At 36.6% G+C, this 26675-nt stretch overlaps 1 protein-coding gene across 2 annotated transcripts in view; it reads left to right on the top strand.

The window, feature by feature from the left end:
- The window catches only part of PBK (PDZ binding kinase), a 28755-nt gene extending 9789 nt beyond the window's left edge, over window positions 1-18966 (top strand). For both annotated transcript variants that reach the window (XM_067745252.1, XM_067745251.1), the window contains 5 exons: window positions 2906-3048; window positions 3734-3903; window positions 6252-6381; window positions 16662-16838; window positions 17483-18966. In XM_067745252.1, coding sequence (XP_067601353.1) covers window positions 2906-3048; window positions 3734-3903; window positions 6252-6381; window positions 16662-16838; window positions 17483-17682 — 820 coding nt within the window. In that variant the 3' untranslated portion in view covers window positions 17683-18966. The remainder of the gene's footprint in view (window positions 1-2905; window positions 3049-3733; window positions 3904-6251; window positions 6382-16661; window positions 16839-17482) is intronic.
- The last annotated feature ends 7709 nt before the right edge of the window (window positions 18967-26675 follow it).

Below are 26675 nucleotides of genomic sequence, written 5' to 3'. Positions count from 1 at the left end.
ATTAATGGCTGCGTTGGGTCTTCATTGCTGCGTGCAGGCTTTCTCTAGTTGCGGCGAGCGGGGGCCTCTTATTGCGGTGGCTTCTCGTTGTGGAGCATGGGCTCTAGGCACGCGGGCTTCAGTAGTTGTGGCACGTGGGCTCAGTATGTGGTGCGCAGGCTCTAGAGCGCAGGCTCAGTAGTTGTGGCTCACAGGCTCTAAAGCGCAGGCTCAGTAGTTGTGGCCATGGGCTCAGTTGCTCCACAGCATGTGGGATCTTCCCAGACCAGGGCTTGAACCCGTATCTCCTGCACCGGCAGGCAGATTCTTAACCACTGCGCCACTAGAGAAGTCCCATCACCCCTGTTTTTCTGTTCTCTGTCTTGGAACTCCTATTATGGATGTTGGATTTACTCGACTGATCTCTAATCTACCTTTATTTTATTTATTTTTTTGGTCTGTTTTTCTATTTTCTTTCTCTTTTTGTTCTGTTTTCTGGGAGATTTCCCCAACTTCATCTTCTGATACTTCCATTGAGTTTTTCACTTTTGTCTGTCTTGTTTTTAATTAATTAGCTGAAAGTTTTCCTGTTTAAGATGGCATCCTTAGTCTTGTGGGGATGCTAGACATGTTGTATATCTTGATCTGGATGTTGATAACACAGGTATATACACGGGTGAAAACTCACTGAGCATTTAGGGTGCATTCGGTCGTGAAATACTCTGTTCCTGTATGGTTCACAGGTTCTCAACTACGTCAGTCAACCTTAGGCTAAAGACCCTCTGCTTTTTCCCCTTTCAAAGCCAGTCTTCCATCTTCAGAAGCTGGGGGATAGAGGATGGGCAGCTGCCTGCTGATACAGAATCGAGGATCGTATCTAGGAATGCACCTGCTTTTAAAACAACTTTCAAGAAGTTCATTGGGCCTGTTAAAGTCAGTTACTTTCAACTGCTTTTCAAGCTTCCAAGACTTTGTTGCTGTTGTCTCCTCTTCATTATTTCCATCCTTGTCATTCGGTGTATGTCTTAAAGTATTCATTTGTCTTTATTTTAGAGGTGCCTGAGAGGGATCAAAATTATATGTGTATGTTCAGGCTATCATTTCAATTCAGAAGTCTACATTTTTTACTGTCAAATTTGCATTGCTAGATAAAACCTAACATAGCTGTGATGTATTATTATTTTTTAGTAAATGGATAGATTCATTTTACTATTTGTTTAGAATATTTGCATCTCTGATATAAGTAAAATTAGCTTGTGATTTTTCCTTTTCCTTTCCTTTTTCCTTGTGATTTTCCTTGTCCCTGTTTGATTTTTTTTATTAAGGTTATCTTAGACTCATAGTCCTTTTTCATTCTATTCCCTGGAACAGTTTGTATGGGATTGAATAATGTGTTCCTTTAAAACTTAGTAAACTCACCTATAAAATTATCTAGGTTTTGTGTTTCTTGAGGGAAAATTTTAAACTCTTGATTACATTTTTTCTTTTATCAGTTTTCTTAGATTTTTTAAACAAATCTGTCCATTTTGTCTTTTAAATATATTGGCCTTAAAAGTTTTAGTATTTATTCACATATATTTTTTAATCTCTGCTGAATATGTCCCCATTTTTGTTTGCAATATTATTTGTGTCTCCTTTTGTTTTTTTCTTTGTGCAGTCTCAACAGAAATTTGCCTGTTTTATTAGTATTTTAGTGAACCAACTTTTAACTTGGCAAAGTTTTATTCAGATTTTGTAAATACATTCTTGTCATTCTGTAGGTTAGGATGTGTTATGGAAAAGGTGAAGATGGACTTGCTCACTGAATTCTAAATAATCGAGAGTTATGGGGTACCCCTTGAAACTTGAAAAATATATTTTTCATATTAAAATGAGATGGAAGAGGTATCCCCAAATGCTATTGTTATCTAAAACTGGAGGTTTAAGAATAATTTAGATAGACTTATGCATGATATATATGAATTAAGAAATCTAGTGATCCTTTGAATACATGTTTTTTGATTTTAAACAGAGGTCCTGCAATCATAGAGCTGTGCTCATGAGGTAGTACAGAGCTAAATGGGCTCTTGGTTCAATCTGTTGTTTTACCTTCTTATGGTTGAACTTTTAATCTTTAACTTTTGAGGCTCTTTGACTAGCTTTTGTGCCCATATGCTGCATACATTTTGTCCTTTGTAATTTGCCATACTCATAAACGCCTACCTTACCAGGTGAACAAACCTTTCCCTGACTTCATTTTACCTGTTTGTTTATTTAGGCCTCGAAACATTTATACCTTAAATATTCTTCAAACAGCTGAATCTTCCTAGAAAATAGAAATTTACATTTTTTCTTATTTTTATGTTTATTATTATCTCCCTAAACACATGTATATGGTGAGAGGTATATAAGATGAATTGCTAAGTCTGTTAGAGGCACAATATTTGTTGGTGAAGAACAGTCTGTTATTCTTTGCATGGTTATATATGAGCCAAATGTATATCTTCTTTAGATTGTTTCTTAGATATTAGTTTTTATTACTTTAACATTCTGTAACTCATATTTGGTACATATAGTTAAATGCTTTTTGAGTAGTTGGTAGTTTGACATGCTTGAATGAAAAAATTAGAAAATACTATAGTAATTTTGAAGTTTAAAATTTATAACATATCATCTTTTTCCTTTTAGTTTTCTCTTTTTAACCCTTCCCTTCCAGTAATAGATATCAGACTTCTCTTGTAATCAATAGATTTATCAGATATAAGTACCCAATTAAAGAGGATGTATAACAGAAGTGTTGATAGTCTAAAATATTTTAACTATTTTTTTTAAAAAAACAACAAATTATTATTAAGTCCTTTTCAAAATTTGGAAGTTCTTATTAGTCATTTGAAATGTATTATGGTTATTAATCTTTCTGTACATTTTTGATTAATTATTTTTTAAGATCTCCAAGAGGTTTGTCTCATTCTCCTTGGGCTGTGAAAAAGATTAATCCTAGATGTAATGATGATTATCAGAGTATGTATCAAAAGAGACTAACTGATGAAGCTAAGATTTTGAAAAGCCTTAATCATCCAAACATTATAGGTAAGTTTAGATTTATTTGGTAACAGTATCTGGTATAGTATTCTGTTTATCCAGAAATGGTTTATATAATATCTTAACTGGTTTCACTAATAAAAATGAAGAGGGTAGTGATGGAGTTTGGCAAGAATCAAATTAATGTGAACATTCTAAAATAAAAATTAGTGGGAATTCCCTGGTGGTCCAGTGGTTAGGACCCTGTGCTTCCACTGCAGGGGGCACCAGTTCAATCCCTGGTCGGGGAACTAAAATCCTGCAAGCCGTGCGGCTTGGCCAAAAAAAAAAAAAAAAAAAAATTAGTATATGTTTTTAGATGCTTAAGTAGATATTTAAAACTTCATGGGAGTACATATAGTCATTTATGGTGCTGGTACTATGGAGAATTCAGGAATGTAATATAATCATTTACATAATTTCCTTATTTTAATTTTTAATGTAAGTAGGGCTGGTGAAACCATTATATTTAGGAAGGCATTGAGTATTAAAAAATGTCTCAATTTGTGATACTATTGGCAAACACTGAAGGCATTTTAAATTAGATCTACTGAATGAGTTTTGTAAATAATAGCTATTTCATTTTATATTTGACAGTGTTAATCCAGATTTGTATTCGGTCACATTACTGTAAAAAACTTAAATACCGTTGTTCTTCCCTATTCCAGTAACAAAATGTCGTGTTTTCTTTAAGGTTACCGTGCCTTCACTAAAGCTAGCGATGGTAGTCTATGTCTTGCTATGGAATACGGAGGTGAAAAGTCTCTGAATGACTTAATAGAAGAACGAAATAGAGATAGCCGAGATCCTTTTCCAGCAGCCATAATTTTAAAAGTTGCTTTGAATATGGCAAGAGGGCTAAAGGTAACTATGCTATTATATATATATTTTTTTTTAAGATTTATTTATTATCTATTTATTTTTGGCTGCGTCAGGTCTTAGATGTGGCACACGAGATCTTTGTTGAGGCATGCGGGATCTTTCATTGCAGCGGGTGGCCTTCTCTCTAGTTGTGGCACGTGGGTTTTCTCTTCTCTAGTTGTGGCCTGTGGGCTCCAGGGCACGTGGGCTCTGTAGGTTGTGGCATGCGGGCTTTCTAGTTGAGGCGTGAGCTCAGTAGTTGTGGCGTGCTGACCTAGTTGCCCCGCAGCATGTGAGATCTTAGTTCCCTGACCAGGGATTGAACCTGCATCCCCTGCATTGTAAGGTGGATTCTTCACCACTGGATGACCAGGGGAATCCCATGCTATTATATTTCAAATTACTTTTGTGGGACCTGAAGAAACTAAATATTTTATTTATTTATTAGTTAAAATGTGGTGTTTAATTTCTGCTGTACATCAAAGTGACTCAGTTATACTTATATATTCCTTTTCATTATGGTTTATCATAGGATATTGAATATAGTTCCCTGTGCTATACCATAGAACCTTGTTATTTATCCATCCTATATATAATAGTTTGCATCTGCTAATCCCAAACTCCCAATCCTTCCCTCCCATACCCAGCCTCCCCCTTGGCAACCACAAGTCTGCTGTCTATATTTGTGAGTCTGTGTCTACTTTGTAAATAAGTTCATTTGTGTAATATTTTAGATTCCACATATAAGTGATAATCATATGGTATTTGTCTTTCTCTTTCTGACTTACCTAGTATGATAATCTCTAGGTCGATCCATGTTGCTACAAATGGCATTATTTCATTCTTTTTAATGGCTGAGTAATATTCCTGTGTGTGTGTGTGTTTGTGTGTGTGTGTGTGTATATACACATCTTCTTTATCCATTCATCTGTCGATGAACAGATACTAATATACCTAATTACAAGGTGGAATTTTTTTCCCAAAGAGGGAGTTGCTTTAAGTTAAAGTTTTTATAGAATCTCTCACACTGAAGAGTGCACTGTTTATTTATTTTGATCAGCAAAGTATTGTTAGAGGCCTTCACACCTTCACATAGCCTTAAATAACCCGTCAGGAAGTTTTGCTTATAGAGATTGCGTATTAGATTTAGTTAAATGGACTAATATATTTTAAACAAATTTAGTCATCATTCCTGGGGGTGTACTCTAACCCTCTGTTGCTATAAACAAGCCTTTCAAAGATTTTTTTGTGGGATACTAAGTTTTGGACATGGTGAATATACATCTATAGGTCAAGTGAAAAAAGTGCTCTCAATGTCATGCAAACAAATTATTGTGCCTTTGAGTAGACATACTGTAAGAAATAAGTAAGAGATAAAAAGAATTCTGTATCCTAAATAACTTAAGTAATTATGGCTCCAGAAAATTGTTGGATGACTCAGAAAACAGATTATGTAACGATACTGATGTCAGAGTTGCATGTTAAGAATTCAAATAAAGTTGTTTCATGAAATGTGAAACTGGAAAAAGGCAATATTTCTAAATATATATTTTAATATGTGTATAGAAAAACTGATTTTAAATAGGTAGGTTGAACTAAATTAATAATTTGAATTATTTAATAAATAATTATTTTAAATGTGTATAATGGAATTAATAAATTACATTATAAATATATTTGAGCATATTCAATTTATGGTCAGCAACATTTAAATTAAGCACAGTAAGTGTTCCAAGTTAAATACCAAGAATTGTTTCTGCATCAGTTTCAGGCCCAGCTCACAGTAGATGCCCAAATGCTGATGAATGAAAAAATAACAGTTTTGCAGGACGTTTTTGATTATGGATGAATATCATCACTTGTCAATTCTAAGAAAGAGTTAATGTGTAAAACAAAATATAGTCTTAGATTACGTTACTCCTTCATCTTCTGCTTGTGAATTATTTGTAGCATTATCTCAACAATTTGTTTGAGGAAACCCTGTGTCATTGTGAAGATTACAAAATTATTTCTAAAAATTACTAGCCTCAAGTAAATTGTAGTATATTTTGAAATCTGCAGTAGCATCTTTGATGTAAAAGTATGTGAGGTGGGTTTGAAAATTAAAAGTTAGCTTATCTATAAATAGACATCAGTTTCCAAAGAATCTTTTAGATTTCTGGTCAGTATAGCAGACCAAGACAGCTTGGGATGGTCCCTTCTCTAGCTTCGAATAATTTGAAATGATGGACAGGTATAAGCCTGTAGGTTAGGATGGGCATTCAAGTTGTTATTTTTGTTTGAGAGTTATCATATTTTTTTAATTAGTTTGTATTTTTTGCTCAGATGTGTTAAATTTTCCACTATTTTAGTATTTGCACCAAGACAAGAAACTGCTTCATGGAGATATAAAGTCTTCAAATGTTGTTATTAAAGGTGATTTTGAAACAATTAAAATCTGTGATGTAGGAGTCTCTCTACCATTGGATGAAAATATGACCGGTAAGTAGAATTCTAATTTTTTTTAAGTAAATTTATTTATTTATTTTTATTTTTGGCTGTGTTGGGTCTTTGTTGCTGCATGTGGGCTTTCTCTAGTTGCGGCGAGCAGGGGCTACTCTTCGTTGTGGTGTGCAGGCTTCTCATTGTGATGGCTTCTCTTGTTGCGGAGCACAGGCTCTAGGTGCGGGGGCTTCAGTAGTTGTGGTGCAGGGGCTCTGTTGCTCTGCGGCATGTGGGATCTTCCCGGAGCAGGGTTCGAACCCATGTTCCCTGCGTTGGCAGGTGGATTCCTAACCACTGTGCCACCAGGGAAGTACCAAGAATTCTGATTTTTAAAATTGCTTTTATACAGTATTTAAATTTCTAATTTTTACATATTTAAAAAGGTAATAAGTTCACATTCTTCAAAAATCAAAAACTATGAATAAAAAGTGTACAATAAAAAAAAATCCCTTCTTTTATGTCTCTCTTCTACTCAGCCTCTAGCCCCCTTTCTTGCCACACACACAATATAAATTATTGGTTTCTCATTAGTATATATTTTAATTGAATATGTGGGGAGCTATTTCTAACCTGGATTGGGATTTTTAAGTGGTAAAAGATCTGGGAATAGAAAACAAAATTTTTGTAAGGTTTTGTAAAGGAATTCATTTAGCATCAGCATAGTGACAAGATTTGGGAAACTACTAGAAGAAACTGGAGTGGGAGTAGGAAAGAAAAGTGCTAATTAAGGCCTGTCTTCTGCTTTTTGCCCCTTGGCTCACCGCACCTCATTCTTCTCTCTTTATTGTAAATACTGACCATTCTCTTCTCAGGGAATTTAAGATATGTTCTTTCTTTTTTTTTTTTAATACCTTCTTTGAATATTGTTTTCCATTATGGTTTATCATAGGATATTGAATATAGTTCCCTGTGCTATACAGGAGGACCTTGTTGTTTATCCATCCTCTATATAAAAGCTTACATCTGCCAACCCCAACCTCCCACTCCATCCCTCCCCCAGGCCCCTCCCCCTTGGCAACCACTAGTCTGTTCTCTATGTCCATGATTCTGTTTCATAGATAGGTTCATTTGTCTCATTTTAGATTCCACATATAAGTGATATCATATGATATTTGTCTTTCTCTTTCTGACTTACTTCACTTAGTATGATAATCTCTAGTTGCATCCATGTTGCTGCAAATGACATTATTTCATTCTTTTTCATGACTGAGTAGTATTCCATTGTATATATGTACCACATCTTCTTTATCCATTCATCTGTTGATGGACATTTAGGTTGTTTCCATGTCTTGGCTATTGTGAATAGTGCTGCTGTGAACATAGGGGTGCATGTATCTTTTTGAATTATAGTTTTGTCTGGATATATGCCCAGAAGTGGGATTACTGGATCCTAATGGTAATTCTATTTTTAGTTTTCTGAGGAACCACCATACTGTTTTCCACAGTGGCTGCACCAACTTACATTCCCACCAACAGTGTAGGAGGATTCCATTTTCTCCACACCCTTTCCAGCATTTATTTGTACACTTTTTAATGATGGCCGTTCTGACCAGCGTGAGGTGGTACCTCATTGCAGTTTTGATTTGCATTTCTCTAATAATTACTGATGTTGAGCATATTTTCATGTATCTATTGGCCATCTGTATTTCTTCTTTGGAGTAATGTCTATTTAGGTCTTCTGCCCATTTTTCTATTGAGTTGTTTGTTTTATTGTTGTTGAGTTGTATGAGCTGTTTGTATATTTTGGAAACTAATCCCTTGTCATTCACATTGTTTGCAAATATTTTCTCCCATTCTGTAGGTTGTCTTTTTGTTTTGTTTATGGTTTCCTTTGCTGTACAAAAGCTTGTAAGTTTGATTAGGGCCCATTTATTTATTATTATTATTTTATTATTATTTTTTGCGGTACGCAGGCCTCTCACTGTTGTGGCCTCTCCCGTTGTGGAGCACAGGCTCCGGACGTGCAGGCTCAGCGGCCATGGCTCACGGGCCCAGCCGCTCCGCGGCATGTGGGATCTTCCTGGACCGGGGCACGGACCCGTGTCCCCTGCATCGGCAGGCGGACTCTCAACCACTGCGCCACCAGGGAAGCCCCGGTCCCAATTTATTTTTGTTTTTATTTCTGTTGCCTTGGGAGACTGACCTAAGAAAACATTGGTGCGATTTATGTCATAGAATGTCTTGCCTATGATCTCTTCTAGGAGTTTTATGGTGTCTTGTCTTATGTTTAAGTCTTTAAGTCATTTTGAGTTTATATTTGTGAATGGTGAGTGGGTGTGACAGGGTGCAGCTGTACAGCTTCCCCAATACCACTTGCTGAAGAGACTGTAGGGAATCTAAGATATGTTCTTGTTGAGAAACAAAAACAAAAAAGCAAAAGCCTTAAAGAGAAAGCCTCTGCTTTCAACATATTATTTAATAAATAATATTTAAATTTACCTCTTTATATAAATATAAGGTAGAGGGAAGGCTAATGATACTGTTTTGAACTTATGTACATCTTAATTTCTAGTTAAAGTCTACAAGTTGAATTGAAGGGAAAAGCCAAGATAAATAGATTGACTTTATAATGATGTCTGTAATCATTAATAAAGATAGAACTGGCATGAACCCTTAGGCTAAATAACTGGTACAAGGTTGAAACTTCAGCAAATAAAAGGGGAAATTGTCAAAAAGAATAAAAGTAAGATTTTTTAGCATAATTTTCTCAATCCTTAATAGATCTAATAGACAAAACTAAGATGTAAAATATCTGAGTAAATAATAAGTTTAATCTCTATGCATTAGAATATTTATCAAAATTGACCATATACTAGTTAAGTTACAAAAGAAAATCTCAGATTACAAAAAGTAGAAATAGACTAAAGGTTAACATTCATTATCCTCAGTGCAATAAATATAGAAATTGGTAGTACGGTTGGAAACAAAAATTCAGTAATTTAATATAATTGTATATGGTTCTTGGCCAAAAGAAGTGAAATTCCGGTTACACGCTATTTAGAAAATAATGAGAATGTAAGAACAAATCAAAACCTATTTGATATGGTCAAAAGTACTCAAAGGAAAACATTTTCATTATTTAACCTTTATGAAATTGAGTATTCAACTGAAATCAGGAAAAAAATGAAGCCCTAAAAGAAAGGAGAAATTAATGAATGAGAAAATCTATAAATTCTATAGTATCCCAATATGATCTATGTTATTGTAGAACATTTCAAAGAGAATGTAAAATTTATCCTTGAGGATACATGTTCAAACACAGCCAGGAAAATTCTGTGAAAAGTGTTAGTAGGAATTTTCCTGACCAGATGTTAAGTATTATAAAGCTATAGTAATTAAAGCCGTGATACTCATGCCAAACTAGGCAGAAAATTTTAACATAAGAGTCAAGAGATAGTTCCCAAATATATAAAATTTGTTATATGATAAAGGTGACATTTTTGTATTAGTGAGAAAGAGGTAGTTGAGTCAGTAAATGATGGTGTCTGGTCATTTTAGAGAAAGTTGTTTTCTATCCTCACACTCTAATCCCTGTAGATCAAAGATTTTTAAAAAAAAGTAGCAGAAAAAATTGTTGGTAAATATTTCCTTAATGTTGGGCTTAAGAAGGACACCAGAGGTAGAAACCATTTTTTTAAAAAAAGTCATGACTACTGAAAATTCTTTGAAAAATTTCTGTATGTTAGCATGAGCAACAGTATAGATTAATATACTCTCATACACTACGTAGAAGTTGCAATTGGTGTATCATTCATGTTAAGATAAGTTTTGCTACGGTAACATAGACCCTCAAAAACCTCAGTGCCTTAAACCAAGGCTTATTATTCAAACTACATGTCCATTAGGGCTGTGTTCCATGTCATTCGCACGTTAGGACCTAAGCTGCTAGGACATCCACTATATGGAATACTGCCATCGTTGTGTGGAAGGTAAAAAAAAACTCTAGAGCTGCACTGTCCACTACAGTAGCCACTAGCTATGTATGGCTGTTTAAATTAATTAATATTTAAAATTTTTAAAAATTCATTTTCTCAGCCACTTTAGGCACGTTTCAGGTACTCAGTAGCTTATATGTGTGGTTAGTGGCTACCATATTGGACAATGCAGATACAGAACATTTTTATCATCACAGAAAGTTCTGTTGGACAGTGCCACCCTAGAAAGTCTTGCACTAACAATTAAATGCTCCAGCTTAGAAATGACACAAGTCACTTCTTTCACAAGTCACTGACTGGAACTAGTCAAATGGCTTCACCCAGCCATGACAGGCCAGAAAGTGTGGTCCTTCTGTGTGTCGAGAAGGTGGTCCTTCTGTGCGTGTAGAAAGTGGAGAGCATGAACTGCTTGACGTACAGCACTAGTAACTACCACAGTGGTGTAGCCTTTTCAGAGGGCAGTTGGAAATACGTATTTCTCTAAAAAACAAAACCCTTAAAAATGTTTATGCCCTTCGATCCTGTAATTTCATTTCCAAGAACACATTCCAAAGAAATAATTGGGCAGTGCAGGTATTTTTTTTTACAATAACCTGGTATATTAATTTCTGGAAAAGTCAAAAGCTAGAACTAGGCTTATAGAAGAAATTGAGTTGGAACAGAAGAATCAAAACCCATGCAACCTTGAAAACAAAGCAATACCCAAAACAGTAACAATCCTAGTAAAAATACTAACACCTTAGATCTTCACTAGCACCCAGTATCATTCAGTGTTGTGTAGCCACGAACCCTGGGTTTGTGCTTCCTTGAAGGTAAACATGAGGGTGTTTATTTTCAATAGATACTTTTCATTAAAATTAAAAATTTGATCTGGCTTTTTCTATAAAGATTTATCATATCACTTACATGTGGAATCTAAACAATAAACTAGTGAATATCGCAAAAAAAGAAACAGACTTACAGATATAGAGAACAAACTAGTGGTTACCAGTGGGGAGAAGGAAGGGAGGAGAGGCAAGATAAGGATAGGGAATTAAGAGGTACAGACTACTATGTATGAAATAAATAAGCTACAAGAATATGTTGTACACACAGGAAGTATAGCCAATATTTTATAGTAACTATAAATGGAATATAACCTTTAAATATTGTGAATCACTATGTTGTGTACCTGAAATTTATATAATATCGCACATCAACTATACCTCAATAAAAAATTATAATGATAACAAAAAAGTATTTATAAGCTTGGGGGAAATGTCTTGGCAGCTCTTTAACCTGCACTCTCAGCTTCACCAGATAGTTTATAGTGTTATAGTCAGCACAGCAGTTCTTAAAGCAGTGCTCTGAGGGAAGGCGTTTCTGCGGGCTAAGGCTTTTTCTTTGTGAGGAAGTTTACTCCTAATCACTTAAAAGATAACATTAACATACTGGGGAAAACAAATCACATAATTCATCTTTTTTACTAGTTGTGTATGAGCTAATTTGTGTTAGAAAAATACACATTGTACCAGAACAGATTTTGCAAGAATGTAAGAGAATGTCCATCAAAAAGGAAGGGATGGCGTTATTTATTGTACCACCACACAATAGAATACCATATATCCATTAAAATTATATAGGTTTGCATTCGTTGGCATGGAAATATATCTAAATATGTTAAGTGAGATGAACAGATGATAAAATAGCACCTAAAGTATGTATTTACGTACACATTAAGAGAAGTTTAAAAAATACTAAATTTTTTAAAGTTTTGTGTTTTAATAGGTAACATAGTCACATATTTCACAACTATAATATACACAGGGTATTTTGTAAAAAGCCCAAATCTTAACAGTGGTAAATTCCAGGTTGATTATTTATTTAGCAAATATTTTTAATACTAAGTACAGTCAGGCGTTGTGCTAGGAACTATAAATGTAGAGGAAAAAAGGATAGACACAGTCCTTACCCTTTTGGGGCTCATAATCTAGATGGAAAGCAGTCCTTGAATAACTAATACTAAAGTATAATGACCATTATGATGTAAGGAATTTTGTAAACATGACAGTGCTACAGCTCAGCCTAGATGTTGAGAAAGGCCTCCCTAAATAATTAATGTTTAAGCTGAGAGTTGAAGGATGAGTAGAACCTTCAGTTTCATCAGTTTTCAATTTGTGTCCGTGAGAACTGAAAAAAGTAATGTCCGCTTAAACTCTTTGAAAGTAATAAAGGGCAATAAAATATTTAAGTTGTTTTTGTGTTGACAAGAAGAAATGACTGAACCATTGACTTATGATCTCATCAGACTTTTGTCAGAAAAATTTATCTTCACAGAGAAGTAAACTTAATTAGTAACATATGTGGGAGAGCCACTTCTATTATGTTTAAAGTCTAAGCACAGACTTGGAGAAATGTATTAAGTGGACATATAGGAAGTACACTTGTGGTTGGCTGGAGTCTCCAATTGGAACTGATATATTAGACCCAGACTTCTAGAAAGCTACTCTTTAGCATGGTGGATCCCTGTAGGAATTTGACCTATTTAGAATGGGGTATGAATCCTTCCTTATTGCCACAGTGTCACTGCCCATGTGGACCATGTCTGTAGACTCTTTACCCTGTCATGCATTCCATTAGGGCCTCTTAGATGTGAGGTGATATGGGGGAAAACTTCAAGCAGCTTATACAGGACATGACTGCCTTACAAACTTTATCTCCTAAAGCTGGGTTAAGTGAAAAGGCTGTCACAGACACATATTTTGTTCTGGCCACCCAATGGTGGGTACTGTTCTAGTCTGGCATCATTGTTCTCACTTCATCTTCAGATAGAGCCCACTTACTTCTTAGGCAGATTTCCTCAAAATGCTGAATGAATGAATGAGTGCTTGTTGACTGGAATCTTCAATTTCCTGACTTCTGTATCTTCATTTCTTCCTTCTTGGTCTGCCCCTTTAGTTATCTAAATGTTAGTTTCCTTCTTTCTCCCCTTTCTTTGTAAATTTCTTGAGACCCTCAAGGCAGACTTTCCTTTAGCTCTGAAGATAAGCTTCTTCCATTAAACAGGCTTCCTGTGTTGTTTTTCTACTTCCTGTCTGAAAGTGAATTATATTAATTCAGTTTGTTTTCACTCTAACCTTATTTGTGAGGAAATGGAGATTATAGCAATCAAGTACTGAAAAACTCCATTTTTAGTACAATATACTCTGAAGTGAATGTTCTGTTTGTAAGTGTTTGAGTTTATCCTAGTCATAGCAGAAGTAAAGATTTTTAAATATGAAAAGGAACATGTATAAAATTATGGAAGAAATTATAGAGTATCTTTGTTGACTACAATGGAATTAAGTTAGAAACCAGTAACAATAAGATGTCTAGGAAAACCCCAAGTATTTGGAAATTCAAATAACCTATGTGTCAAAGAAAATGACAAGGGAAATTAGAAAATATTTTGAATTGAATAAAAAGGAAAGCAGTACATATCAAAACGTGTGAGGTATAGCTAAAGCAGGGCTGAGAGGGAACTTTGTAGCTGTGTACGTGATTATAGTAGAAGAAAGAAGGGATCTGAATGAATAATTTATGTTCCATCTTAAGCCAGAAAAAGAAGAGCAAAACAGGTCCACAGTAAGTCAAAGCAAAGAAATAATATATGAGCAGAAATCAATGAAATAAAAAATAAACACGAGAAAATATTAATAAGGCCAAAAGCTGGTTCTCTGAAAGATAATAAAATTGACAGATCCTTAGCTGGATTGCTCAAGAAAAAACACAAATCTCCAACATCAGAAATGAAAGAAAGGTTATCACTACAGATCCTGCACACATTTAAAGATTAATAGGCCATTACAGACAACTTTATGCCAACAAATTTGACAACTTAAATGAAGAGAACAATTTCCTTGAGAAATACAATTTACCAAAATTGGTATAGGAAGTAATAGGAAGTCCAAGTAGCCCTATATCTATTAAACATTCCCCCAGAGAAAGCCCAACACCCAGATGTTTTCACTGCTGATTTCTATCAAACATTCAAGGAAGAAATGACCGATTTTACATAAATTATTCAGAAAATAGAGGAGTAGGGACCACTGACCAATTTGTTCTGAGGCCAGCATAACTCTGATATCAAAACCTGACAAATACTCATGAAAAAAGAAAATCACCAACTCACAAACATAGGTGCAAAAATCCTTGACAAAATATTAGCAAATTGAATCTAACAGTATATAAAAAGGATAGTACATCTGACCAACAAGAGTTTATCCCAGGAAAGGAAAGTTATTTTAATATTCAGAAGTTTATGCTAGCCACCATATTAACAAACTTGAAAACTGTTTTGAGATTTGTAAACATCTCGATTGAAGCAGAAAAAGCATTTAACAAAATCCAACTTCTGTTCATGATAAGAATTGCTAACTAGACATAGAAGGGAACTTAGCCTCAGAAAGGGTATCTAACAGAAAAACCTACGGGCAGCATTGTACTTACAGAACAAGGCTTATGTGCCTGCTTTCACCAGTGTTAAACACTGTCATATAGTCCTACCATTAAAATAAGGCAAGAAAAAAGTAAAAGGCATCAAGATTGAGGAAGAAATGAAATTGTTCATATTTTACAGTGATATGATTGTTTAGGTAGAAAAACTCAAGTAATCTACAGAATAACTACTACAACCAATAAATGAAGTTAGCTATTATATTTCTATATATTCAAAATAAATAATGAAAAAAAGAAGAATTTAAGATTTCTATTTACAAGTATAGCTGTCCTCCAGTATCCACAGGTTTGCTTTCCAGTTTCAGTTACCTGCAGTCTGAAAATATTAAATAGAAAATTCCAGAAATAAATAATTCATAAGTTTTAAATTGCTCGCTGTTCTGAGTAACATGATGAAATCCTGCCATCCCACCTGGGAAGTGGATCATCCCTTTGTCCAGCATATCCTGCCCGTTAGTCACTCTGTAGCCATCTCGGTTATCAGATGACTGTTGCCAGTATGGCAGTACTCGAGTTCAAGTGAACCTTATTTTACTTAATAATGGCCCCAAAGTGAGAGAGTAGTGATGCTGGCAATTCAGATATGCCAAAGAGAAGCCATAAAGTGCTTCTTTTAAGTGAAAAGGTGAAAGTTCTCGACTTAATAAAGAAAGAAAAAAAAATCATATGCCGAGGTTGCTGAGATCTACAGTAAGGATGAATCTTCTGTCCATGAAATTGTGAAGAAGGAAAAAGAAATTTATACTTCTTTTGCTGTTACGCCTCAAACTGCAAAAGTTATGGCCATAGTGTGTGATAAGTGCATAGTTAAGAAGAAAAAGGCATCAAATTTGTACAATAAGATAATTTTGAGACAGAAGGAGAGACCACATTCACATAACTTTTATGACAATTTATTGTTATAATTGTTCTATTTTATTATGTTGTTGTTAATCTCTTACAGTGCCTAATTTATGAATTAAACTTTATCATAGGTGTGTATGTATAGGAAAAAAAATAGTATATATATGGTTCAGTACTATCCATAGTTTTCAGGCATCCACTGGGGATCTTGGAATGTATCCCCCAGGTATAAGGGGAGACTGCTATACCAAAAAGATAAAATATTCAAGAATAAATTTTGCAAAAAAGTCCAAGACCTCTTTATTGAACACCATAAAGCTTCACTGAAAGAATTAAACAAGATGTTAAGTAAATGGAGACGTCATGATTGTGGATTGACAGACACAATACTGTTTAGATGTTAATTCTTCCCAAACTCATCTAGAGATTCAGTCCAATCCCAATCAAAATTCTAGTTGGCCTTGTCATTGAAATTGACAAGCTGACTCTAACATTTAAATGGAAATGTGAGTGGACCTATGTCCTTCCTGGGCAGAGAAGCTTTAAGAGCCACTATGTGATTCCACTCTCCCTTTTTCCTGATTTAGCAATCATAGAAGCAAAGAAGTGGTAATTCTCTCAGCTGAAAGACAGCATAGTTTGAAAAATGAAGAAACTGAGGCACAGAGCTTGTGATCTGTGAGCTTGTGATCTGTGCTTGCACATGTCTTTGAACCCAGGCAAGGCAATCTGGCTCCAGAGTCTGTACCTCCAGACATCCACAATCTATGTTCCTACCCCTCTCTAAGAGAATTGCTGTTTCTCTACACCCTTGCCAACTGACTAGCTTTATGAATATTTAACAATCTGATAGGGGAAGACTCTTTTTACAAGGTTAAGTGTATTTTTCATGTTTACTGGCTATATTTATTAACCTTTAAAAACCTGTTAAATTTGCTCATTGTTCTTTGGGTTGTTTGCCTTTCTTAGTGGTGTCTGGTGCTAGCCCTTATGACCATCTTGCCTGTATTTTACTTCTTTCAGTGACTGACCCTGAGGCCTGTTACATTGGCACTGAGCCTTGGAAACCTAAGGAAGCTCTGGAGGAGAATGGTATTATTACTGACAAGGCAGACATATTCGCCTTTGGCCTTACTCTGTGGGAAATGATGACTTTATCTATTCCACACATTAGTCTTCCAGATGATGATGATGATGAAGGTATAACTGCATATTTTTAATATAAATCCCAATCTCTTCAGTTTGAACTAAAGAACAGCTTATAAAATTATATTTTCTCTATTAAGTTAAAATTTAAAAGAGCAATTAGTTTGATTTAGTGGCACAAGATGTGGGTTATATTGATACTGATGATTAATTTGGTACCATCCTTGTTTAATCTCATACAAATGAGATGTAGAGTAAATGAGAATAAGGAGGTAAATTGAGAAAATCCAGAGGAGCAAAAAGTTACCTTAAAAACTCCAATTGCCTGAGAAAATGATTGGAAAGCTGCGGCAGTAAGAGGGTTGGGGTCAGTAGCCTTTAAATCCCTGACAGGGACTTCCCTGGATGTCCAGTGGTTAAGACTCTGTGCTTCCACTGCAGGGGGCACAGGTTAGATTCCTGGTCGGGGAACTAAGATCCCACGTGCCACGTGTGCGGCCAAAAAAAAAAAAAAAAAAAAAATTCCCTGACAGTAGCTAATCTACACCATGGCAGGACAATTGAAGAGACTGCCTGTGTAAAATGAAAAGCATATTGGATGATGAATTCTTATTTCAGGAGAGTGAATTTGAGCAGTTGCTAAGCTTTTCCATGATTTAAAGTGATTTTGTTTCAATCTCCAACTCCTTCATGAGCAGATAAAACTTTTGATGAAAGTGACTTTGATGATGAAGCATACTATGCAGCTTTGGGAACTAGGCCACCTGTTAATATGGAAGAACTGGATGAATCGTACCAGAAAGCAATTGAGCTCTTCTCTGTGTGCACTAATGAAGACCCTAAAGATCGTCCTTCTGCTGCGCACGTAGTTGACGCTTTGGAAATGGATGTCCTGTGATCACCTCATACACATGGCTACCGGAGCTTCAAGTATAGCTTGTGTGTATAGCTGTTCTGTTTACCATAATACATTTATATAGTTATTACGATGACCCATAATTATTAGACTTTTCAGAAGTGACCTATTTTAGGACCATAGATAGCACCTTTTTAACATTTGAACGACTATTTCTATTATAAGAGTGTTTCGTGTATGCTTATGCTAATAAGCATTTGAGATTATAGAGGGTTTTCTATAAAGTTTAAGAAACTAGCTACTCAAGTATTTGAACTTGTTTATACAGATTTAAAATAAAGTGCTGGCCTTCCCTGGTGGCGCAGTGGTTGAGAGTCCGCCTGCCGATGCAGGGGACGCGGGTTCGTGCCCCGGTCCGGGAAGATCCCACATGCTGCGGAACGGCTGGGCCCGTGAGCCATGGCCGCTGAGCCTGTGCGTCAGGAGCCTGTGCTCCGCAACGGGAGAGGCCACAACAGTGAGAGGCCCGCGTACCACAAAAAAAATAAATAAATAAAAAATAAAAAAATAAAGTGCTGTAAACTCTAACATTAATTTGGATTGAGTGACTATTACTTTTATTAATGATCTTTCTCAGATATTCTCTATTTTAATGTATCTATTGAAATTAGCACTTTGTGTATTACAAAATAGGTCTACATTTGCTTATCTTTTTTTTTTTTTTTTTTTTTTTTGTGGTACGCAGGCCTCTCACTGTTGTGGCCTCTCCCGTTGCGGAGCACCGGCTCCGGATGCGCAGGCTCAGCAGCCGTGGCTCACGGGCCTAGTCGCTCCGCGGCATGTGGGATCTTCCCGGACCGGGGCACGAACCCATGTCCCCTGCATCGGCAGGCAGACTCTCAACCACTGCACCACCAGGGAAGCCCTGCTTATCTTTTAAAACATTAAACCTTTTGCTGGCGTTTCTTGGCTGATGTGCTTATTAAATAAGGTCACTGAGACCAGAGACCTGGGATATGGCTCAAAAGAGTAGCTCCTTGGATATTTCTAAACATTTTTGGTTAAGGCTTTTCTTGTTCTCTTGGCTCCAGCCATATCTTTGGGTTTTGCTTTAATTTATTAAATGTATTTTCTGTACTGATATCTTAAAAAATTTTTTTTATTTACTAATCTGTACTTAAGCATATCACAGTATTGGTGTAAAAATAATAAAACTCTAATAGAACAATATAGAGTAAAGGACACTTTAGTTACCGGAAGGTGTATTATCTTATTTGGTACTCCGTTGATTTGAATGTTGTCATTAAACTTACTGAGTGAAAGTGAGTAGGCTTCTTTCTCTTTCTTGGCCTTATTTTGTTAATCTGTAAAATGAGGGTGATTTGAATCATTAGTTTCTATCTGTGAGCCACAGTTCCCTGAGATTTTTCAGTTATTGAATTGTGCTTGTGAATCTAGGTGGTATGCGTAGACTAAAAATTACTGTCACATGGGGGATCTTAGATTAAGAACCACTGCTCTCTGAGATTTAAACAATTCTGGAATTCAATGGAGGGTTCCTTTTAGTATGAGATTGTACCAAGCAGTACTATACAGATCATTAATGGCTTATCTTCTATTGAAATAACATTAAAGTGCCAAGAAAGTAAATGGAAAACCGACTGATTTATGGAAAAATTTTACTTATGTACACTTGCATCCTGACATCAGTTATCCTGACTAACTTATATGTTGTGTTGCTTCTCACTAGGTCTGCCAAGCTGACAAAGGAGTTTCTCTCTCTTAGCCTGTTCTCATGAACTGCAACGTTCTTTTTAATACATAAACAAATACTTTTCCTTGAATAATTATTTCCAGTTCCTGTAGTTGGAATAGCTAAATGGAAACAAACTAACACCCAAGGACTGGACCGGCAAATTCATAGCACTCGTCTGTGGCAGATGTTACAAAGCGATCCCAGCCTGCTTTTTCCTTTGAGTCTAGACAGGGCCTTGAGACCCTCAACACAAGGCTGCAGAGATTTTACTACCAACGGCAAGAAAACTTTTAAAATTCTTGTTCTGGAACTTGCTCTTTAAGTCTCTTCTTGAGTTACCTTCTTTTTTTGGTCATTTGCTTCATTCTTAGGAAAGATTTACGTGTGACTGGGTTGAGGATATAGCAATATTAATCTTTTTGCTGAATTAATTATAATTGGCAAATCAAAACAGGCTTCTCTGAAGTAGCTTTCTCACCTCCCAGACAAAGGCCTCCAGGAACCTGTCTGTACCTCTATAAAACGGAGATAATAAGCACTTGCTTAAGAAATGTAGAGGACTGTTCTTTCATGCCTCATGGTACCTACTTAATCTACAATTTGTTGATTAAAATAAAATTAGAACTGACTTTTAAATAACAAAAATACTATATATAAAAACTTGTGGCATGCAGCTGAAGTTGTCCTTAGAGAGATTTATAGTCTTAAATGCTATATTAGAAAAGAAAGGCTGAAAAATCAGCTAAGAATCTAGGAAAAACAAAGTAAGTCTCCCTTCCAATAGAAAGAAATAAATGAGCAAAAATTTTAAAACAAAACAAAACCTATCATAGAAAATAGAAAACAAACATATAATAGGATCAGCAATGCCAGAAGTTGGGTCTTTGAAAATATAAATAAAATTGATAAGCCCTAGCAAGACTTATATAGAGAGCAAAAAAGACATGTCATAAATTAAAAAGGAAACATCACTGCAGATCCTGTAGATATCCAGCCTCATTCATGAACACATGAAAATTCCCAAACAAAATATTAGTAAACCAAAACCAGTAACATAAAAAGGAAAAACTTCATCAAGACCAAGTTGGGTCTGTTGCAAGAAGGCTAGGTTGATTTAACATTTAAAGAACAATGTAATCCCCATATTAGCACAAGAAAAATCAAAAGATGGAATAAAAATGTTGATAGAATCCAGTATCACTTCAAGATGTTTAAAAGCATCTTAGAACACTGGGACTAGAGAGGAACTTCCTTAATGTAAGAAAGGGTGTCCATATCTAGCAAGGAAGCTATAGTAAACATCATTTTATAGTAGCTATGGGTTGAAAGTTTGTGTTCCACTGAAAGTCATATATTGAAGCCTAATCCCCACTGTGATGGTATCTGGAACTGGGGCCTTTGGAAGGTGATTAGGCCATGAGGGTGACCCTCATGAATGGGAATCGTGCCCTTAGAGTTGTGAAATAAAATTCATATTTTAGGGCAAGACAAAAATTTAAACATAAAAAAAGTCCTCTGCCCTTTGTCCTCCTCTCTCCCCTCCACTGCACACTGCATACCTGCATTATGCATCGACCAAACCTCCCCCATCAGCAGAAATACCTGTTCAACCATAAAGAGCAATATTCTCCCAGCATCAACAAGACAACTCCTTAAAAGATAACATTCCTTCTTAATGTTGTAAGTGGCCACGAGGACACTTAGATCTGGATTTTGTAAACTGTCAATAATATGTCTTTTAATGTAGAGACCTCTGTCTGAAAAAACTTTTATAACTGTGTTTTGACTTCTAACAGATGGAACAGTTCTTGGAGCTTTCTGAGATGCTATTCCCAGGGTTATAATCCTCAATTTGGGTCCAATAAAGTTTTCCATTTCTTAGATCGACTGATTAACTTTTCTACATGCCTGGCATAGCTGGCAGGATATCAGAGATACGCATCAGAGGGCACCTGGAGTCTACCCGGTACCAGCGCTCGGTACCAGCATGTGCCCGTTGAGCCCCACAGACTTCTCGGTACTCCTCAGGTGTTCCAGTGAGTTCTCCTGATATCTGGATATTACTGTTTGAGTGAGGATCCTGAAAATTTTATTTGAGCTGTTTTAATTAGGCCTTGGGCCTTACAGGGCACCAGTGCATTTCCTAGGCAGGACACAGAGGCTCTGGGCAAGAGGCCCAGGGAAACATAGGTGGCTGGGTTTTTGTTAAATTTGGCTTAAATTGAAAAAAATGAGTTGATATATGGTCTGAACAAAACTTTTCCTAGTGAAATGAGAGACTGAATTAGTCACCTCTGAAGAATAAGGAAGACCCGCTACAACCATTAAATACTGCTCGTCTGGGGGACGTGACAGAGGATGATAATCTAGTGCTCTGAGCACACATGGCAGTTTTAGACTGTCACAGGGAGAAACCAAGCCACATAAAAGAAGTCAAACTGACCCAAGGGTAAGTCCCTGGGGAGCTAGACTCAGAGGCACAGTGTCCTCAGAAAGTTTTTCAAATTATATCTCATATCTCATATCTGAATTAGGCTACCAAATTAATAGTGGGAATTGTGCCCCAATGGCCAAACAGGTCCCATGCAAACAGCCACCTATGGGAATACCAGCTGGGTTTATGTCTGCTTGCAAGTGCTTAAATGGGAGCTAAAGGAAATTGGGCCCTGAAATGGCCAAGTTGGGGTTCTGCTGGCACTCCAAAACAATTTTGAGTGCACAGTTAAAGCCAGCAGTCTTCTGGATCTGTGCCTGCAGGGTCTACTGGAAACAACAGTGGTAAGTGTTTTTCTCTTTTCTAAAATTAGATTAGCCGGGAAAAATTTGTTAGGCTAGCTCCTTGGATCTTTTGAATTGGAGAGGCTTCTAAATTGTTAAAATTTTAGAGAGCTCTCATCTTAAATGATTTCAATTATTTTAAACTATTTTAATTGGTATGTGGAAGTCCCCAAAGGCTTCAAAATTCTAAAACGTCCTCATTGAAAGATTCGTTGTATAAGGCTGATGAAAGATTAATGATATAAAAGGTACCTAAGGGACTTCCCTGGTGGTGCAGTGGTTAAGAATCCACCTGCCAATGCAGGGGACATGGGTTTGAGCCGTGGTCCGGGAAGATCCCACATGCCGCGGAGAAACTAAGCCCGTGCGCCACAACTACTGAGCCCGTGCTCTAGAGCCCGAGAGCCGCAACTACTGAGGCCCACGTGCCACAACTACTGAAGCCCACACGCCTAGAGCCCGTGCTCCGCAACGAGAAGCCACCGCAATGAGAAGTCTGCGCACCACAATGAAGAGTAGCCCCCGTTCACTGCAACTAGAGAAAGCCCGCGTGCAGCAATGAAGACCCAACGCAGCCAAAAATAAATTTATTAGAAAAAGACTCCATGCTTCCACTGCAGGGGCACAGGTTCAATTCCTGGTCTGGGAGCTAAGATCCCACATACTGCGCAGTGTGGTCGGAAAAAAAAAAGGTACCTAAAACTTTATTGCTCCTCTCTATCCTTCTTTGAGTACTCATTCTAGAAATCTGTCTGAATTGCCTTTCCACTCTGAAGACAGTATTAAATGGTTACCTTTAGAAATGGGACCACCTGGTAAACCATAATGGAAGAGGATAGGAAAAAGAATGTATATATATGTAAAAAAAAAAAAAAATCGGACCACCTGAGGCTGTAGGCAGTCTCTTCAGATAGAAAGCTGAACTGAGGGCCATAGTTAAAGAATTTCTTAAACCCAGGGAGGATCCTCAACTGTTTGTAAATGGATTACCAAAATAGGAGGCCACAGGTCTGACTAAACTGACCATAGCTGATGTTCAGAGCCTGACAGGAATTTTATTTTGCGGGGTGTGGGTGCTTCTCCCCTAAGCTAAATGAGAGAAAGTAAAACATCCCAACATAGGTGAATGGGTATGTCAGTCCTTTGCTATCTCTGAGGTGGCCACTCAGTTCTGCGGAATTAAAAGCAACTGTACTTGTTTTACAAATCTAGTCTTTACAGGACCAGAGGTGTGGCTCCAGAAATAATCTAAAAGTGGTAAATCCTTTTACCACTCCCCAAATCTCCTCTATTTATTTTAAGAGGCTTGTAAGTATTGAAAAATAATCTTTTTTCTGGACTTAAGGGAACAGTCATCCAAGGAGGAACTTCCCTTTCTCTTCCTATATCTTTGAGGTGCAAATATTCTACCTGGTTTTCTCCAGGAACCTTTATGTCCACCATCTTTTCAAAATGCAAATTTCAGGAAAGGGGGATAGGTAATTTGGGACTTGAGTTGTCAAGGACAAATAGAAATCTTGTATCATCTCCATAAATATTAGTAACAGCGTTTAGGCATCTAGACAGGTGACCTTGGTTTGTTCCATCAGCCAGAAACCCACCAGTTTGAATTCAACCTCTTTTGTAACTGATGAGTTTTATATTGCTGCACCTGACTCCAGGCTGAAATTTTGGAATGGCAACTATGAGGTCTGTTTGTGTTTGTGCATATCTGTATATGTGTGTTGTAGATGGGTGGTATTGCCAAAATTAATTTGTAAAAGAACTCTATTTAATTGGCTTAAAGGAAATCAAGCACTTGTATACTCAGAAATATAAAAGAAACTGGCCCGAATGAATTTCAGGGTCACGTGATCTGGGAAATAGTACTGAATCGATATCTGGTATTGAAGCTAGCTTAAGCTTGTTGGTTTTGTTGCCAAACTCACGTTTGGCTGTTTGAGCTCAAAAACCAATACTCGAGAGACAAGGGTTGGTTGGAAAAGAAAGGTTGCTTTATTCAGGAGGCAGCAACCTGGGGAGAAGGTGGACTCCTGTCCAAAAACCAACTTCTAAGACTGCTCCACCATGAAAGTTTAAAATTTAAAGGGGGAATCATTTGGGAAAGGGGTCAGAATCTTCGTTATCATCCACTGTGTGCAGACTCTTCTGATTGGTTGGTGGTGCGGTAACAGGGCAGTGTTCCAGGAATCTTGTGTTCAGCCTGGAGTTACCATCCTCTACCTGGGTGGTGCCTTAGTTCTTACAGAAGAACTCAAAGGTATATTATTATGTATATTCCTTGAGTAGGAACCAGGACCCTGCACTATTGTTTCTTGACTGCTCCTCCTTTGTTTCTGCATTCCCTCCCTTTTCTCATAAGCAACAATTTGAATCTGCCCTTTGGAACTCAAGGAAGGTCACAGAGGCTGAATGAAGCCTATTTCCTACAAACAAGAAACAGGGGACATGGAAAGGATTTGTACCTGGGAAGGCCCCACTGGATCCTGCTGGGTTTCAGTTTCATTAATATAGACCTGTCTTTCAAGTCATCAACATTAAGTATAATACTTTTATTGTACCTAGCTTGACTAGAAATCAAGACTGTATTCCTGTTAGAAAGTTTGTCAACAAGAAAAATAATATAATGGAATTTTTAAGTAAATAAAATAAGGTAAATGAGATAAGAGCTTCTAGGTAAACTCTTTAGGAATAATTGTGTTTTGGGAATATCTGCTTTAAGGATAGTATATCCAGATTTGGGTTATTTGAAACTAAACTAAGTTAAACTATGATAATTCATTCACTCTCTGGGTCATTTCAAATAGGATAAAATACTGGAACATTAACTGCTGGGCAGGTCTAAGATTACCTACTTTTGTCTTCTTATGAGAGGGAAACTAAAGATGTTTGGGTTTGTTTAACACATATCTTGCGAAAGTTTTCCAATCAGGAAGTGCTGGTATGACAAACAGTACACAATTACTTACTTCTTGGTTTTCGCTATAGATTAAGGTTTTAAGGTTACGATTTATAAGGGAAATATTTCAGTATTCAAGGAAAATGGGAAGCATGTTTTCAGTAAAAGAAGGTATGAGGAATGGAGATGCATTTTGTTAAAGGAAAAAAGGATGGTTTTTGTTCTAGAGCTAGCTGTTTCTGAATGAAAAAGAAAGTGACAGAGTACTATGGATGCAGAAAGTTATGGAAGTGAAACAGGAGGGAAGAGGGCAGGGCACAACCTTTAAAAGAATGACATAGCTTGAGGACACGACATAAACTGATTAGAACCATATAGGTCCAAGATGGCAGAGTCAACTTCCACTAGACCTTGAGCCTCAGTATATGCTCATTGTAACACATCAGCAACCTAAATGACATACCCACAGGTGCCATGACAGTTCCAAGGCTGACCATAAAGGTCAAGAAGTGCGCAGTGGTCCAATTCCTGGAAATCCCCACCCCTTCCCCCCAAATAGCTGGAATACTCCCACTCAGCCTATGAAATTACCCACCCCTATAAAAACTGACAACCCCAGACCCTGGTGCTGCTCTCGCCTTCGGAGAGGACCCACACTCTGTCTGTGGAGTGTTTCTCTCTAAATAAATCCACTTCTTACCTATCACTTTGTGTCTCCCTGAATTCTTTCTGCGATGAGACATCAAGAACCTGAGCTTCATTAAGTCCTGAGACCAGGTGTGTGATCTCAGTTAAAAGACCGTGGGTTCAAGTCCTGATCTGGGTTTTGGCTGTGAATGGGTATTGTTTCACAGTGATGTATGATCCTATGTGACCAGGTGTTTTGAAGCTTTTTGGTATTTTTGACAAAATTCCCAAAGATAAATTCTAAATGAAGTTCGTTTGAACTCTAGCTAACTTTGAGGTTTTCCAAAGGGTCCCTGGAACACCTAAAAGTATTTTTCTCTCCATCTCAGGGAGAGGAATAAATGAATTAGGCTTATTTGGTATGTTATATTACATTAAGTGTTGTCAAATGAGTAGTGATAAAACTTCTTAGGTTGTATTGTATGGGTAAATGTTATTAATATAGATATTCTAGAAATTAATATGGCACTCCTAAACTTCTGGTATGTCCTGGTAAGTGATATCAGTCATAATTCTAGTTATTATCTTAAACTGTTGTATGTCACAGAGGTACCCCAGTTTATTTGTCAGCTGCATTGTAATCAGGTCTTTAACCTTGACATTTCAATGGAAGTTTTTTGTCATTTATAGACAGTTATTTTACTCCGGTGTTTTTGCAAACATGCTTCATCTTCAAGAAGATTCATAGAAAGGACTTTTTGACAAGTACAGGTTTCTGATAACCTTCAGATCATACTGCTGAACTGGGTAAGAAATTAAAGAATTCTACTGGAAAACCTGATGGCTTCATAAAACTGTTAACAGAAGAGTAAGATCAAGGAAGTCACATAGGACTGAGTGAACTTATGAGTATGGTTATAATTTTTGGTTTTTATCTGAAATATTACTGGTTTCTAATCTGTGTTTTCCAGATAT

Source organism: Pseudorca crassidens, chromosome 7 (genome assembly GCF_039906515.1).
Source record: "Pseudorca crassidens isolate mPseCra1 chromosome 7, mPseCra1.hap1, whole genome shotgun sequence".
Taxonomy (NCBI): Eukaryota; Metazoa; Chordata; class Mammalia; order Artiodactyla; family Delphinidae; genus Pseudorca; species Pseudorca crassidens.
Note: the sequence above shows the minus strand (reverse complement) of the source record. Positions and strands in the feature narration are given on the sequence as shown.